Source organism: Erigeron canadensis, chromosome 9 (assembly GCF_010389155.1).
Source record: "Erigeron canadensis isolate Cc75 chromosome 9, C_canadensis_v1, whole genome shotgun sequence".
NCBI lineage: Eukaryota > Viridiplantae > Streptophyta > Magnoliopsida > Asterales > Asteraceae > Erigeron > Erigeron canadensis.
In genome coordinates this window covers 1,857,121-1,873,375 of record NC_057769.1, presented here as the reverse complement: position 1 = coordinate 1,873,375, position 16,255 = coordinate 1,857,121, and the positions used below count along the sequence as shown (strand labels likewise).

Here is a 16,255-nt window from a genome sequence, read left to right as displayed (position 1 = left end):
TAATTAGGAGGATTAATTATTTCCCCCATTTATTATGTATTAACTATTTTTAAGATTAGGATTATTTTTTTTACCATTTGAGTTTATTTTATTTTGTTTTTCACAACAAGTTATATAAAATTTTTATCTTCCTCTTACACAAAAATTAGTTACGACTTAACTAAAATGTCCTTAATGAACCTATCTCTTATATTAATAAAATAAAATTGTGATGATGTCATTTTACTTTAAAAAATGGATATTTTTAAAAGTTAGATGTGAAATAACCATTATATTCTTAATGAACTAATTTACGCTACCAACCTCTTATCTTCTAAGACTAGCTAATCAACCCGCATATTATGCGGACACCTAAATAGAATTTGATTTTTTAAAGATACAAAACAATGAACGTGTTTAACTTCTTATTATGTTAAACTTTTATTGTATATTTTTAATAAACAATGTTAAAACTACAATTTGTTTAAAAAACATAACATATACATCACATTAGCTATGTTAAAAATCTAATGATAATTCAAATCTCATACCTTTAACTCCAAAATGATATTATAATAATCAGTTTTTATTTACAATTTTGTTTCTAATTTCAATATAAATCTTCCATAATCATCTACTAAAAATATTATAAAGTCATAATATCTTCAAATAAGTTTTCATTTTGCTTATTTTGCCCACTTTTAAATATTTTTAGGTGCTGTCATAAAAATATCAAAATTATATATTAATAAGTCTTCTTTAAAGTAAAAATGACATCGTCACAATTTTGTTTTATCTATACTATATTAATAAACAAACTACCTCATCCTCTTTTCAACTCTCTACCTTTAAAATACCTAAAATACCCTTAATTTTTAACACATTCCTAACTCACACACTTAATCTACCCAATATATCCCTAAAATATTTTACACTCATATTTATCCAAACTATTTATCTTCTTTATTAATTAATTTAAACATTTATACCTAATATCTCTATAATGTCTTAATAAAGTTATTTACAAAAGATATATCCCTTAACTATAAAATAACTACACTAACATTTACATCAATTACTTTTAGATTGATAAACACATCGTTACCACCACCGTCACTAGCACCACCCATTGTCGCCACCGCCGATGCATTACGTGGGTACCTAACTCGTTAATATAAGAGAAGATATCTCCATTACTCCTATGGACCAATTACCTTGACTTCAATTACCTACATCATTCGTCGCCGCCACCACTACACCTACATCGTCACCGGATTATACGGGTAACGTGCTATTATATCTTTGTTAAAGTAAGATAAATTAACACTATGATTCTAGGAATCAGCTCAGTTGCTCAAATCGTACAACACAAATTTCATATTTGTCACAAATTGAACGTTTAGTTTTCTGAATTCCGATATTCTTCTGCAAATATTCCGTTATGCGTTAGTGCGTTACAAAGCTCAAGATGAATGTGCATGAACAAACTTCAAAATGAATGTCTTTATCTTAGATTTCTGACTTATATCAAAAAAATTAATGAATCCAAAAAAGATGATAACTAATTAAATAGCTCACAAGTCACAAATGCCCGACGCTTTTTTGCCATATATAAACAAAGCCAGAAAGCCATCATCATCGAAGAAGAAAGTGAATGTATTTATAACATTTTTTATAATAAAACACGAATAATTTAGGGACAGATCAAAGCAAGAAAAAAGCTTCCTTTGGACTAGACAAGTCACCGAAAGGCATTTAAAATATTAGTGATCATGATATGATAGGGAAAAAAGTAGATGCTACCTAAACTAATTTTTTTTCCCCTATTGTTAGGTTCGCATGTCAACTATCGATCGTATTATTATCCTTTTTGCCAAAAAGAATATTAAAATTAAATAAAAAGACAATAGTAAATGAAAGTGTTTGCCGTACCATACTTGTCACTTGTGTGTCTCTAAATAATTTGACAATGATATACTTAGCTTTTAAGCATGGCAAAAATTTATATACTAATGCTTATTGCGTTTATCATAATATCAATTACCTGTATTAATTTGGGTTCAAGCTTCATTATAATCATGTGAAGTATATGTAGTGTCATTTTAAGTGGTGTTTCAAGCTTCAATTTGGGTTTCATTTTGAGTGTGTCAAGATGCTAGCTTGGACCACCCTCATTGAGTGTACCTTCAAGATGGCAGTCCATTTTAGTTATATGGAGACTTAAACAAGGTGACAAATGAGTTCAATGTGTTTCACTGTTTCAGGTTGATTTAAGAATCTCATTAGTGTTAAGTTCATCATATCCATTCGGCTTCAGCTCAACTAATCTCGCCCTTGCAAATGCTCATTATCCATTAGAATGACTTTGGATGGATAGCAGATTAGCATGTCTCATATTCGAACCTGACCTCCAAACCCTACTAAGATATGGAGTTGTCAGAGCTATTCTTTGCAGCCAGACAATGGCTAGTGCCAAAAGCACCCGGAGGATGCCCCATACAATCTACATTATTTTAAATGGAAAGTATTAAGTCCATACTGATTAAAGCTACCATATCGTGTTCGATACAACACGTACAAGATAAGACACGAAGCTGTCAACGCCAAACATGAGCACGACACGATAACTAATGAGTCAATTTTTTCAAACATAAACACGACACGATATTTACAGGTTACATGATAAGAAACCTGGTAAGAGACCTTTTAACTAAAATCCTAAATTTATTGTTAAAAAAAATCCTAAATTTAAACCAAAAAATTTGTTAAGGAACATGCTAAGGAACCTATAAAAAACACGATACCCGTTAAAGACAAAATAAAAAATATGGTAGACACTTGTTAACAAGTCTTAACTAGTTTTATCGTGTCTTAACAGGTTCCTTAGCAGGTATCATTTAGTACATATATACATGTTAAGACACAATTTACATTCGTATCTTAACAGGTCCGGACGTTTTAAGACACGATTTATATTCGTATCTTAACAAACACAATTTGTTACAACCAAGTCGTGTCGTGTCATGTTAACAAACCTATGTCATAAATTGTTGTAAGCTCTAATATTGCTGATATATGTTCTTAGTAAAATATCATTAATGAGATCGCCTAATCTATGCATCATTTGCCTCTTTTAACCTTTTTTTATAACGGATATACTATTTTACTAATTAAATTAATAGTTAACTGCCAGATTACCAAAAGATTAAACAACGTTTCTACCTTAAAAGTCAAGAGCCTTCACTAAATAGACGAATCCCACAAACAATCAAGGTGACATCGGATCATCTGTCATTGATAGGAAACACAAAAAGAACACATCACATGTTACAGTGACGAATCTAATGCAAATGATCGGATGGTTGATAACACATACATTTCCAACTCGAGGATTCAAACTTTGCTTGTAGTTAACATATACATGAAAAATCATTAAGATCGATTTCATCTTATATATTCTTTTTGACTTGTCATTGTATCTACCCCTTGACTTTTATAAATAAATACAAATCATTATATATAATAAAGAAGGATTGTTTTTTATAACTATATTTTAGAAACATTATGAGGTGTCAAGATCATATATTTTTTTAAAATGTTTATCTTTCATTTATGATGTCATATTTAAAAAACTCACTTAATGCTTATTTAAAATTCCTAATCTTTTAATTTTTTCTATATAATATTTTGAAATACTTTTCTATACTTTGTTAATGTAATAGGTACTCTTCATATCAAGTTATAATATATCGATAACAAAAATTAGATACATTCTTTTTTGTTTTAAAATTTTAATTACATCAACCCGGGTCGATTAGCTAGTAAAAACTAAATAAGAATCGGGTACAAAGATACTCCTACAAAACTAAAATTTCTAAACTAAAGAAAGTATAGGATGATTAGGATCTCTCCTCGTGTGAAGGTCAATTTAACTTGCAACAACTATTACATAATTTACATTAAAAAAACATATCGCGACTTATCTAATAACTTACTTTTGCATGTGTTGTCCATCATGATAGAAAATATAACAAATATTAAGCAGGATGATCATGATAAGTTTACTTAAATATCAAAAGGAGATTTGTATATAGATTTTAGCATATATTCGCTATGGATCATAGTCATTAAATGATCTACATGAAAAGCTATTGTAAGTGCATGTAGTTTCCTGCATTTCTTGAATCCGTTTCTTGACGAAGAAGTTGAACATAGAAACCTCTGTGACACATTTTTTTAACGACATACTTTATGCTCAGCGTGGCTTTTTCATATATTCGGTCATTTTTTATTTCATGCGAAATCTAGTTATTTTTGGGAAAATCTGTCTTTAGCTCGAAAAATCGGGAGCATTTCTCAAGACCTGTTGTGACACATTATTAATTTGTTGTATTGTAAAACATTTGATTTAGCTTTTAGATTATAAACTAGTAAATTTACCCACGCGTTGCTGCGGGGCATGGTTTTCAAACAATAAATTGTTAGATATAAAATTGATAAAGTCATCAACAAACATAACTTGTAATCGTGCTATACACATAAATCAAGATAATAGAACATATAAAAACAGTATGAATAGTAAGATGTATTAAAGCAAAAAAACACACACACACACAAAATAACTATGTTAAATAATGACAATATGACGATGGTGAAGTAATAAAGTGTCTTACTTTAAATGTTAAGTTAACGTAAAGCGTAGCAATTATTTAAATTATTATATATTAAATACCATTATATATGGCGGAGCGGGAAAAAAATCATCAAAACCAAATGTTTAAAGGTAAAACTGCAAATGTGTAAAAGTTGTTTGATAGAAATATGAGAACCCAAAAGTTTTGTGTCAAAAGTTTGAAAACGAAAACTTTGATATGGAGCAAAAGTTTAAGATAAAAACTTTAGGGGGTGCAAATAAGAAGAGACCAAAGTGATATTAAAGCCTTAAAATTAAAAATGTTAAAAGTTTAGGGTGTAAAATGAAAGTTGTTAAAGGTTAAAAAGGTGTTGTCTTTTAAGCTTCAAGAGTTGTACATTGCATATTGGTTTTTAGAATATATATAATATTTAATTTAAATATACAAAAAATACAATATTATTCTCTTTACCATACCATTTTTAGATTTTTTTTATTTTTTCAACTTTCGAATGGTCACGGCTGTTTCATATATCGGCACCTATGTCGCTGCTATCATCACACTGCCATTGTTACCACCATCATCGTCACATCGTAAAGGTATAGGTCTAGTATCAATAATGTATCACCAGTCAAAAGTTTTTAATATGTAAAGTGATATTGTAAACATTTAATTCAATATTTAATAGGATACAAAAAAAAAAAATAATGTATCCATTGATGTGCAAAGTTGAAATATATGATTTAACTTCTACTAGCCTCTTCATTTCATATCAAAAGTCAAAGTATTAACATCTCATCTATTTTAGTCAGCTCTCTGGAATTAAAAGCATGTTTTGTAGGTCTATCCTTCTTGTGAATAATTAGATCCAATACTTTAATGTTATATTACTTTTAATGCGTTAGAATTTAGAAACAGTATTTGACCATTTGGGTACCTTAATAAGGTTTTATATGATGTCCAACCTAGTTAGCTTACCTAAGGATCGAACCATATGTGGATCTTATGATCTCAACCTCATTTTACGACTTTTACATCTAATCCTACTTGGAAAACAATCTGACCGTAAGAGCTTACCTAAAAGATCCAAATCTTAATAAACGTTCAAAATAATATCAGAGAACTTATTCAAAGTGATTTTATTCCAAAATTTAACCATAAGATAGTTGTAAAATGTATTTGATAACTCCTTTTTCCTTGTCAAAACTAATATAAAAGGAATCCAATTGTGCATAGTTTCATTCTAATAAAATTGGGTGAGGATTCCCAAATTCATTTCTCAACTTAAGTCAAGTTGAAAAAATTTTAACCAGACCCTTTTCTGCAAAATTTAAAAATACTAGTAATGTTAGAATCAACGGAATCCCCTCCTAATAAAATTAGACATATGGAAAAATGAAATGGGCCATTTTGAAAGAATAATTATTGGGGATTTTCCCAAAGCCTCATCTCATCTCTTGTAAAGTATCAAGATTCATTATTCCTAGGCAAATTTTAAAAATAAACAAAGGAGTTTGTTCAACTAAGCATCTCATCCATCTCCACATAAATTTACTAAAAAAATGAAGATAAAGAATATAAAGATAAAAGCTTTATGTGTCATAGAATAGAATCAGAACAAATGGCAGTTTCCCCATCCACATAATCCCACAACTCACCATCCCATATCTACTTTTATAGATTTGAAAAATCCCACTTCACATGTTTCTTTGTCTTGGCTTAATAACCCACTAATTGTACCATAATCCCATTTATAATCTAAACAAATCAAACTGATCATGGCCACAATCACACAAAAAAGAAAACATGAGAAATTTGCACTTGAATTGGAAAGAGATGACCTTAAATCAACTTGAAATCTTTAATCATTATACTTAACGTTAAGAGCATAAATTAAGAAGTTTGTATTAAACTAAATGTCCAAACATCAAGTTATAACGAAGGGCCTAAGGATCAATCACATGATCAAGGGTGATCATGTCGGGAGAGTTTCAAACCCAAGACCTCTCGCCTTTTGAAGCTAGGAAGGAAGCATTGGCCGCACTACGTTGTAAAGATTGTGCGCGTAATATATGATGTATAGCATTATGAGATCGGTCTGTAAGAAAGGCCTACTTATCCACGAGTTCATTGACACGAATAATATTGAAAAAGGAAAAATATATATTGATTCAAATTATCATATGCTACATCAGTTATCATGATCCTCACCTTCACCTTTTTAATCTCTAAAAAGATCAAAACACTTGAGATCCGCAATATTACATGATTACATAAACACCTTGCATTACATCTCTCAAGACAAAAGGAAAAAAAGGGGGAAATTTTTACTGTCAATAAATAACATTAAAAATTAATATTACTGCTTTTTTTTATATATAGAAAATTTCCTAAACTGGAATGATATGCAATTTTAAAGCATCATATTCCAGATGGTCTTTCAACTTTTTTTTTTTTTTGTTCTTCTACAGTTTCTAAATTTTCTGCTTGTATTATGATAATTAAATTAAAAATAATCTTGGAAGAAAAACTGTTGTTTGTTGTTTTTCTGCCCAACTTCAATGCCCAAAAATCAAATCCCAAAGCGAATAACCGGAACTTAGTTATTTACCTCCTTCCAAGATTTTTTTAGTTCTGTTGTGCAACAAGATGATCAAGCTGCATTTGCTCGATCCACGCACTCAATGTGGACTGATCGATTTGTTCAGTCTGCCAGATTGGATTCTCAACAGCAGTGCCTTCACTAGAAGATCCTGCGGCACCACCGTTTGAGCCACCAAAAACTGCTGCAAGCTTCTCTTTATTCTCATGGGGTGTTTCTTTCACAAGTGATTGAACCCATGACAGATCAGGCTCCTCCCCATTATTCCCACTGTTTTCAAACGACGAAGACCTACGAAGCTTGCCAAATTCATCAGCATCAACACCCCAATCAGCTTTCTCATTACCCGATCCCCATTTTGACCATGGGTCAACATCTGAGCCCATAATCCCACCAACTCTTGACCCAAGCTCACGTGAACTCAAACTCCTAAATTGTTGTTGGTTCTCACGGGCCAGCATTGAAACACGAGAGCTCATGGGTGAAATTGGGTCAACACGGTCCACGTTTCTGGGAGACATCCTGCCGGGAGACTGAACTGAAAAAGGTCCGCTTTTTGGTGAGAAATTTGTATTAATCGGTGATAACATACTCTGCTGTTGCTGAAACTGATTAAAAACTGACGAGTTATGTCTTGGTGAAAAAACAGATTGATCAGAGAACCTAGGAGATGAGCTTTCGGCTGCAAAAATGTCATCAAGTTTTGTTGGGGTTAGAATCGCCCTTTGTTGCCTGGATAACTCATTTAAAAGCTGAATATCTAGATCTTGGGCGGATGGCATGTCTCGAGCGTTAAGAGAGGATCTTAAACGGCTCGATTGAAGATTACTTCCTGATAAATGCAATGATGGGACATTCGGTTGAGCCCAGTTCATATTCGACATCCCATTGGCATTTGGAGACATTGGTGGAGTAAAAGACGAAAGGCCTCCCGGGCCTGGCATCAAGCTCATTGCTGCAGCAAAATCCATTGCAGTTGGACCAGATGAAGTTGACCTAGGTGATGGTACTGCCGAGCCCGTAGATACGAATAATGGCCGAAGCTCGTCATGTGTATGAGCAAAGAAACAGACCCGTCGGTTGCAGCCTGTTCCGTCTTTACATAGACGGGTCCGGTATTGAGCTGGATGTAGCCAACACTCGAAAACCCCATGAGCATATTCACACATGTCACCTCTTCGACAAGTCCCTTTTCTGAAATCAGGACAAGGGACACAGCTATAATGGTACTTTCTTGGGTCACGTCTACGTGCATTTTCACCTGGGTGAACAAACGGGCATTCAGTCCAATCATGAGAATAGGCCCGAGAACATGGACGGACCTTAAACGAGTACATTCTGAACTCATCAGTCGAGTAAATGCTATTCTTGATGTCTGGCAATGACGGGTCAATAGGATATTCCCTTTTGCTATCATTGAATGTCATAGTCCTCGGCGAACAAACAAAATCAGATTCTGCTTCCTGTTCCTGTTCCGGTTCCAGTTCCAGCTCAGGTTGCACTTCCAGCTCTGGCTGCACATCCAGTTCCAGTTCTGATTCTGCCAAGGGCAAAACAGGAACTTCACTATCGGCTCCAAGAAGCTCTTCAAGGTTCTTTTTCATATCCGGAAGCTTTGGAGAAACCACAATCACGTCCAGAGGTCGAAGCCCGTTCGCATCAATCAAATTTGGGTCAGCGCCCGCAACCAATAACATTTTAACAATTTCAACGGCATTTACAGATCCACCTGAGGCAGCACAGTGAAGTGCAGTGGTCTTATCAACACCACACAGTTGATTCACATCAGCTTTTGATTGCGAAAGAATCAGCTTCAAAACATCAATGCTTCCATACATAGCTGCCACCATTAAAGGAGTCCTATGTTCAAGAACCATCTGTTTAGACCCCTTTTGACGGCCATACCATAAGCCAACTTCATCAACACCAAATGGGTCAGACTCGACAGCTTGTGTGAACCCTTCAATGTCATTATTTGCAGCAAGTTCAAGCAGCGTAGCAAAAGAATCTCCGGTTTCAACAGTTAACTGGCTCATTTTGTGTTAAATATTCTACTTTTCGACCAAAAAAAACGCAACTCTCAACAATCAATGGTGTTTGTATTACCTAGCCCATGACTTTGATCTGCAGAAAAATGATAAACAAGATTAAAGATCAAACTTTATAATAACCCACAAAGAAACAACTACATCTCACTTAAAGGGGTGCTTGGATATGTATTTAAGTTAAATCAAGTGATTTGAATCTATATATTTAGGGTCAAACTAGTACAATGATACTCAATATTATCAAGTTCAAAACAATCCTAAGTCATCAAAATACTCAAATAGACTAAAAGTGAAAGAGAAGTGTTAATACCAAGATTATTGATTGACTTCAACAATCAATAGTACAGTCACACACATGTATACAAGACAGTGCTTGATAGATATAGCACATTAAATAACACTACCAAATATAATGGAAGAAAAGGTCAATTATAAAAGCAAAGTTGCTGAGTGATAATATATAATATATGTATAAAAATGAAATAATTGTACATGTAGACAAGATGAAAGACTAAAACCCTGCTACAAATATAGAAAAAAATAAGTTGGGGCCATGGGATAGATGATAATATGCACTTGAAAGATAATGAAGACAAATTTATTGGTATTTAGAATTGCATGATTGATCACCAAACAATCCATACAAATTTTTCCATAAATACAAAAAAATCTTTAGTTGTAAACTTCATATTGAGACTTCTATTCTTTTTCTTCAATTTGAATAGAATCAAAGCAAAAAACACTCTTTTGTATCTTTCAAGAAAAAATGACATATACAACTATAATACCCAATACAGTAGACTGCTTTCTATGGCATAAACAGTGGTGTCTATTCATATATATTAAGAAAGTTTGATTCTTTATAGAAACCAATGAAAAAAATATCAAATTTAATGCAAACATAGTAATTAAATCCATATATTTTCATTTATTTATAATGGGTGTTCAAGAAAGTTGATATAAAGTCAAAATCAAATTGAAACAATTCAATCTTTTTTCACAAGTTAAGATAGATAAAACCCCAAAAATCATGCATAAAAAATCAACATGTTGTACCACATGCTAATCAAGTTGTACTTTATTTTGGTCTGAAAACAGTAAACATGCTTCATCAATGCCATTTCTTTGACAAATAACAACACAAAAATCACATTCCTCACCCAATCAAAAAATAGAGAAAATATATTTATATTAAAAAATACACAAATAATAACGAAATAGTGTTTCAAGAAACTGAAAAGTAGGTTTTAATAAATTCAATCAAAAACACACAGTTAATGTGTATAAGTGTGTGTACGGACATATACATATAGATACAGAATCCAAAAGGGTGTCCAAAAAAACAAAGATCGGATTGTTTAGATAAGTTTTGAAAGAAAAAGCACAAATTTTTGACCGGAAAATAGTACAAAACTTACCGGAAATATTGCTTTATTTAATCATCTGGAAAAGGGTTTTTGTGGGTTTTATAGATCTAAGAATATAAAGAAGTGAAAGAGTGATTTTATGAAGTGATTGTGTTGATTAGTAGAAGAGAAAGAGAAGAGCTTGTTGGTGGTGTTGTTCTTCTTGTCTGTTCGCCATTTCCTATGTGTGTGTGCTCTTTTTTTTTCTTCTCTATTTTAAGTTTTTTCTCTTTCTCTCCCTCAAAGTGAAATAAATTATTACAATGGACTGAAGTTACATATAGGACTACATGTTTGACAATATGAATACTTTTTAGACTTTGGTTTGGGAATTGGTGTTTAAGTCCTTTCTTATTGAAGTATTGTAAGAAATTGCACATATTTTAAATGGATTCATTATTTAGCGTATTTGTTTGTTTCACGCTTGTAAATAGTGTGGAAAGACATCAAGGAACATTAGCAAGACAATCTACATAAGCCTAGCTTTAACAATCTACGTAGCTATTAAAACGTGATTTCTTATCTCTTGCACCATTAAAATATTTGTATCGGGTGTTTCTTTTAATCTATACCTTTACTAACATTACTCGTATTTGTTTTGTTAATCATTACTTGAGTTAGCTCAAATACTTGAGTTAGTTCAAGTGAAAAATTGTGCCTTACAAAGTCGGGTCCACCACACTAAAGTGGCTTTAGTAGCCCTCGAAGAGTCCAAGCTCCGTGGCTAGGGGCTGCGAAGGTGTATAAATTTGCTTAGCCCAAATCAGTTTAAAAGTTTGGGCTAGGCTGCCTTATCAATGATAGGGCGTAAGTTCGTATCCTTCTGCAACTCTGTAAGCATGCTTGAGGATATTTAACCATAAATATGACACATTTGTAGGGTATCTAGCATATGAATCTTACTGGGGCTTGAGTTTGTGTCGTATGCGTATACCAATTTGGAAATGGGGATTGGGTTGTTCCCTCAACCTACACCTTTTACTAATATTACTCGTATTCTTTTTGTTAACAAGCAAAATCGGGTAATATTTTTCTTATATTTTAATGTAGTATGTTTACTTTTACTTGTTACATATACTATATTGTATAGTCCTTTATATGCATATACACACATAACGAACACTTGCATGAATTTTTTGGTTATAACGCATTATTTCCAGGAGTCTTCGTACAAATAGTTGTATCATACCTTTCAACAGTATTGTATATTGTAGTTGTATTTATTTTATTATTACATGGTATGAGTATTAATGTATTACACGAATGATGTTACAAAGTTACATTGAGAGATATATAATAATTTTTTTCGATTAGTGAAATGAAATGAATAAAAGTAATCTACGTTAACTATATTATTGTTGGTAAGATAATATTTTTGATTATCGGAATTATTTTTGTTTTTGTTAATTTTTAAAATCAAAGTGCTTATATTCCTTCGAATGAGAAAAACTTATATTACATCAACCTTGCCACAAAAAAAACTTGAATGCTAAATAATTTATATTTTATAATCGATTGTGTCAAATAAGGTAATCATTCATCAAAAATAAAGACTCTCTGCAGCTGATTGATGGTCCACATTATGTTATGCCAACATGTAAGTTTGTTGACACATGAAATATTGTTGTGGTGTTTAATGATACATATGATGCGATCTGTGGCAATTTTCAACCCGGGATCAAAAACGTGGTGGAGCAAATTAAGGTATTGTGGTGTTTGTAGATATGGAGTCAATCGAAAGCAACTAACCAAAGTATGGACCAATGGTGATATTTTGATATGTCAAGCTTGGTGTAGTTTCGTTTTAATCGCATTTTTTAGTTAATTTATTCGTGTTGTTTGATGAACCTTTTTTTATGTCGCCTAAAAATATGTATTAATCCTTGTATATTTGGTAACAAGTATCATCTTGGTAGTAGTTTAAAATGCAATTAAAGTTTAGTTGGTTGTTTCAAAGAAAATGAAATAATGCAAATAAAGTTTAGTTATACTTTACACTACATTCTCAAGTTTATAATTGAAAGAAAATAATTGATAAGATTAGATAGGAGAGGAGAGAGAAAGAAAGAAAGTGTATAGATATAATGCATTCTTGAGTTTAATAAAAAATGAAAGAAATGGAAAGAAAAGAAAGAGTTAATTACATTCTTGAGTTTTATTGGAAAGAAAGGAAAAGAAAAAAAGATATAATTTTACAAATATAGCTTTTTTGAAAGGAATATTAGATGTGAAGTGAAGGGTGAAGTGGTAATTATATATATATCCTTTCTTTTCTAGCCAAATCATGTCAAATTGACAAGAAAACTTTTAGTCTTAAAATATCTATTTTTTTATCATCATCTCCTATCCTTTCTTTAATAATATAAACTCAAGAATGAAGATTTGAAGGAGTTTCTTATCATTTCTTTTCTTAACCCATGAAAAAAAAACTCAAAAATGGAGTGTTATAGTGTAAGGGTGATATAGTACTTTATCCGACTTTAAGGGTAGTTTGCTTAATATGCCAAAGATATAGGGTTAGCTTGCTTTTTAGTTGAAAAGTTAGGGGTAGTTTTCGTACTCTATGCATAAATAATGCGCTCTTTTTATTTTGTTGAAAGAAACGCCTACCCAATAAAAGCGGGATTGTGTATTTCTTGTCTTTTTCTTTCTTTATCACTAATAAAATAAAATAAATTTCAGGATTATTCGTGTACCTAATAAATAAAAAATAGAAATTATATTAAAATTACATAATAAACAAAACTAGTGTTAATACCCAATTTGATGTGAATATTAAATACATAATAATACGGTTATTTTGTTATGTAATTAGTAACATAAGTACATAACTCAATACATGCATTTAACTTTATGATATACCCTAGAAAGTTCATAATACTTAAACATATGTCATGTCACTATAAAATTTTTAATCTTGTTTTGCTTAGATTAAAATATGTAAATAATGTTAAACAATATGTAGCATGAATGAGTTATGTTATTTGTTCCCAAAATAAAATAATTCAAGATATAATATGAATTAGAATAAAGAACGCTTTTAAGATTACGTTGCTATTGATTTCTAAATTAAATGAGATAATTGATTATGTGAATTTTATTTATAATTACGCATGTTATTATAGGGTTAAGTGGAATATTATGTTTTTATATAAATTTTTTTTATATGCGGTAATTTTTTTGGTGATACATATATATTTTTTTAAAGATAACAAGATCATTAATACTTATCTTAAGTCGTGCATTTTTAGGATGTGTTTGTCAATTAATATTATAATTTTTGTTTGTCGGTAATTTTTTGGAAAACTATTTTTCACAAAGAAAAATATATATTTCTTTTCCGAAAATTCAGACAGGATACGATATCAGAAAAACTTCACCGTGTAATGGTGAAGTCTTGCACGTACGTTAGACAATAAAATATTGACTATATGTCGTTACAAATATTTGGAAGAAAAACTTCAAAAGTATGTTTTAGTTATGGATTATAGTGAACTCTTAATATATATATTTTTTAATTATAAATGATAAATATTGGATATCTTATAATTACTATTGTTTAACATTTTTTTAATATTATATAATAGGATACTTGGAAATAACATTACATTTTAAATAAAAGATAATATAAAAAAATTTCTTGTTTTATTAAAAGTGTTTTGTTTTAAATTTTTTCCATAGATTTTGTTTTTAGCTTTAACTTTATATATTTTAATTATATTATATAATATTTAATGAAAATATATGAATTGATTAACTTTAGATAGTTTTCATTAGCATAATGTTAATCCAGGTATTATATAAATCAAAAGATATATTAAAACCTAGAAAAAATTCAAAAAAATATTTAACTGAAATAATTCAAAATAAGACATTTCTAAATATAACAGAAGACTGATACTTTCAATTAAAATATTGAATATTAGGTATTCTTTGGCGGGATTAACTCAAATGGGAAATACCTATTTTAACCATTTGAGTTTCTATTAATTTTGATGGAATATTTTTTTTTCCGAATAAGTTAGTAGGTAACATTCGAGACATCACAGTGACATCTAATTGGCGAGTGTAAGGAGTTCGAATCACGCATGTCTGCAATGATACCCAGGACCCGACCCCCCCCTCCCCCCAAATAATCCACTGCTACGTATGTAAAAAGTGAGATTCAAACCCTGATTAAAATGTTTCTTTTTATATACTTTTTCCAGAACACCTATTAATCATATACATAAGTTATCTTTGAACCATGTCTCAATCCTTTTTACTTAATATTTCTTCAACCATTCACAAAAATTCACCACTATTGAAAACCCCCTTACTCAATACTCAAGTTCCTTTGTGTTAGTACAAAATAATTCATATCATAAATTACCGCTTATTGATAATATTGTCTCACATAAAATCGATTGCTATCGACCAGTATAATATTATGCATACTATGAGTTCTAATTGTAATAAATTTTGAATAACTTGAGTAGTATTAAGAGGAAATAAAGAGGAAAATGCATACTCTAGGTATTATTAAGAGGAATACTTTGAGTATTATTAAGAGTAGCTAAAGATTATGGCAAAAATCTAAAAACCAAAATTTATGTGGCTAAAATAAAAAAACTCAAAGTTTACTATGATTAACGTAAATCAATAGTCCAAATCGCATTCAAAGGTAGGTCATTTCTCATTTTTTTTTTATAGGAAATTGTGTATTAGAAACTATGGTATGCTCCATCAATTGTTATATATATAATTGGTAAAAAAAAAAATTAAGAAAAAACCTTATAATATAAAGTACATTTTTTTTTATCCATAGTTGGTAATCATTTTGTAAAATTTAACCTGAAACATCTCTATATTAAATAAAACAAGATTGTGACTACATCATCATTTTACCAAAATATCTTATATGGCAACATCAAAATCATTTTTAAAAATTATATCTTTCTCAACTAAATAAATTTATGACATCATCATAACAATAAATTACATTACTTAATTTACTATATTTTTTTAATCCTTATCATATTATTTAATAAGTATTTTTATACATATTTTTAAATTATATATATATATTTTTATCAACGTGACAAAATTGATTAAATTAATTCATATTTCATCGTTTCATGTATGTATTATGATTTTGCTATTTTTTTCCTTATCTTCATTGTTATGTCTATATACACGATTGAACTCTAAATATATCTCTTCGATCTACCCGGGTATTACCCGAGTTTGATCAGCTAGTGACTTAACAAAAAAGAATTAGGTGATGGTTTCTAATATAACCTACACGTACTTTTTAAATTATGAATAGGTTCAACATCAAGTACTGAATAAAGTATATCGCACTCTACATTTACTTTGGATAATATTATTTGTAAATTGCAATGATTTGTTTTTCAATAGTATGCTTTTCCAAAGCACCACGAATGAATATGAACTTCCCTTGGGTCAATTGTCTCAACTTTGAGAAAGTTAATTTTTCAACTAATGTAAAGATAGAAATTAATATTTGTCCCTCATTTTATTCTTCTTTACAATTCAATTCATTCAATATATAAATAATTGAAACTCGCTTTCATACGTAAAGAT

At 30.4% G+C, this 16,255-nt stretch overlaps 1 protein-coding gene across 1 annotated transcript; it reads right to left on the bottom strand.

Annotated features, from left to right (window-relative positions):
- Positions 1-6,758: 6,758 nt before the first annotated feature.
- On the bottom strand, positions 6,759-10,901 carry LOC122582343 (zinc finger CCCH domain-containing protein 30-like). Its single transcript, XM_043754712.1, has 2 exons — positions 10,682-10,901; positions 6,759-9,339 (listed from the first exon to the last, which is right to left on the bottom strand). Exon 2 carries the CDS (start codon positions 9,249-9,251, stop codon positions 7,242-7,244), a length of 2,010 nt encoding a protein of 669 aa, XP_043610647.1. The 5' UTR covers positions 9,252-9,339; positions 10,682-10,901; the 3' UTR covers positions 6,759-7,241.
- Positions 10,902-16,255: the final 5,354 nt, after the last annotated feature.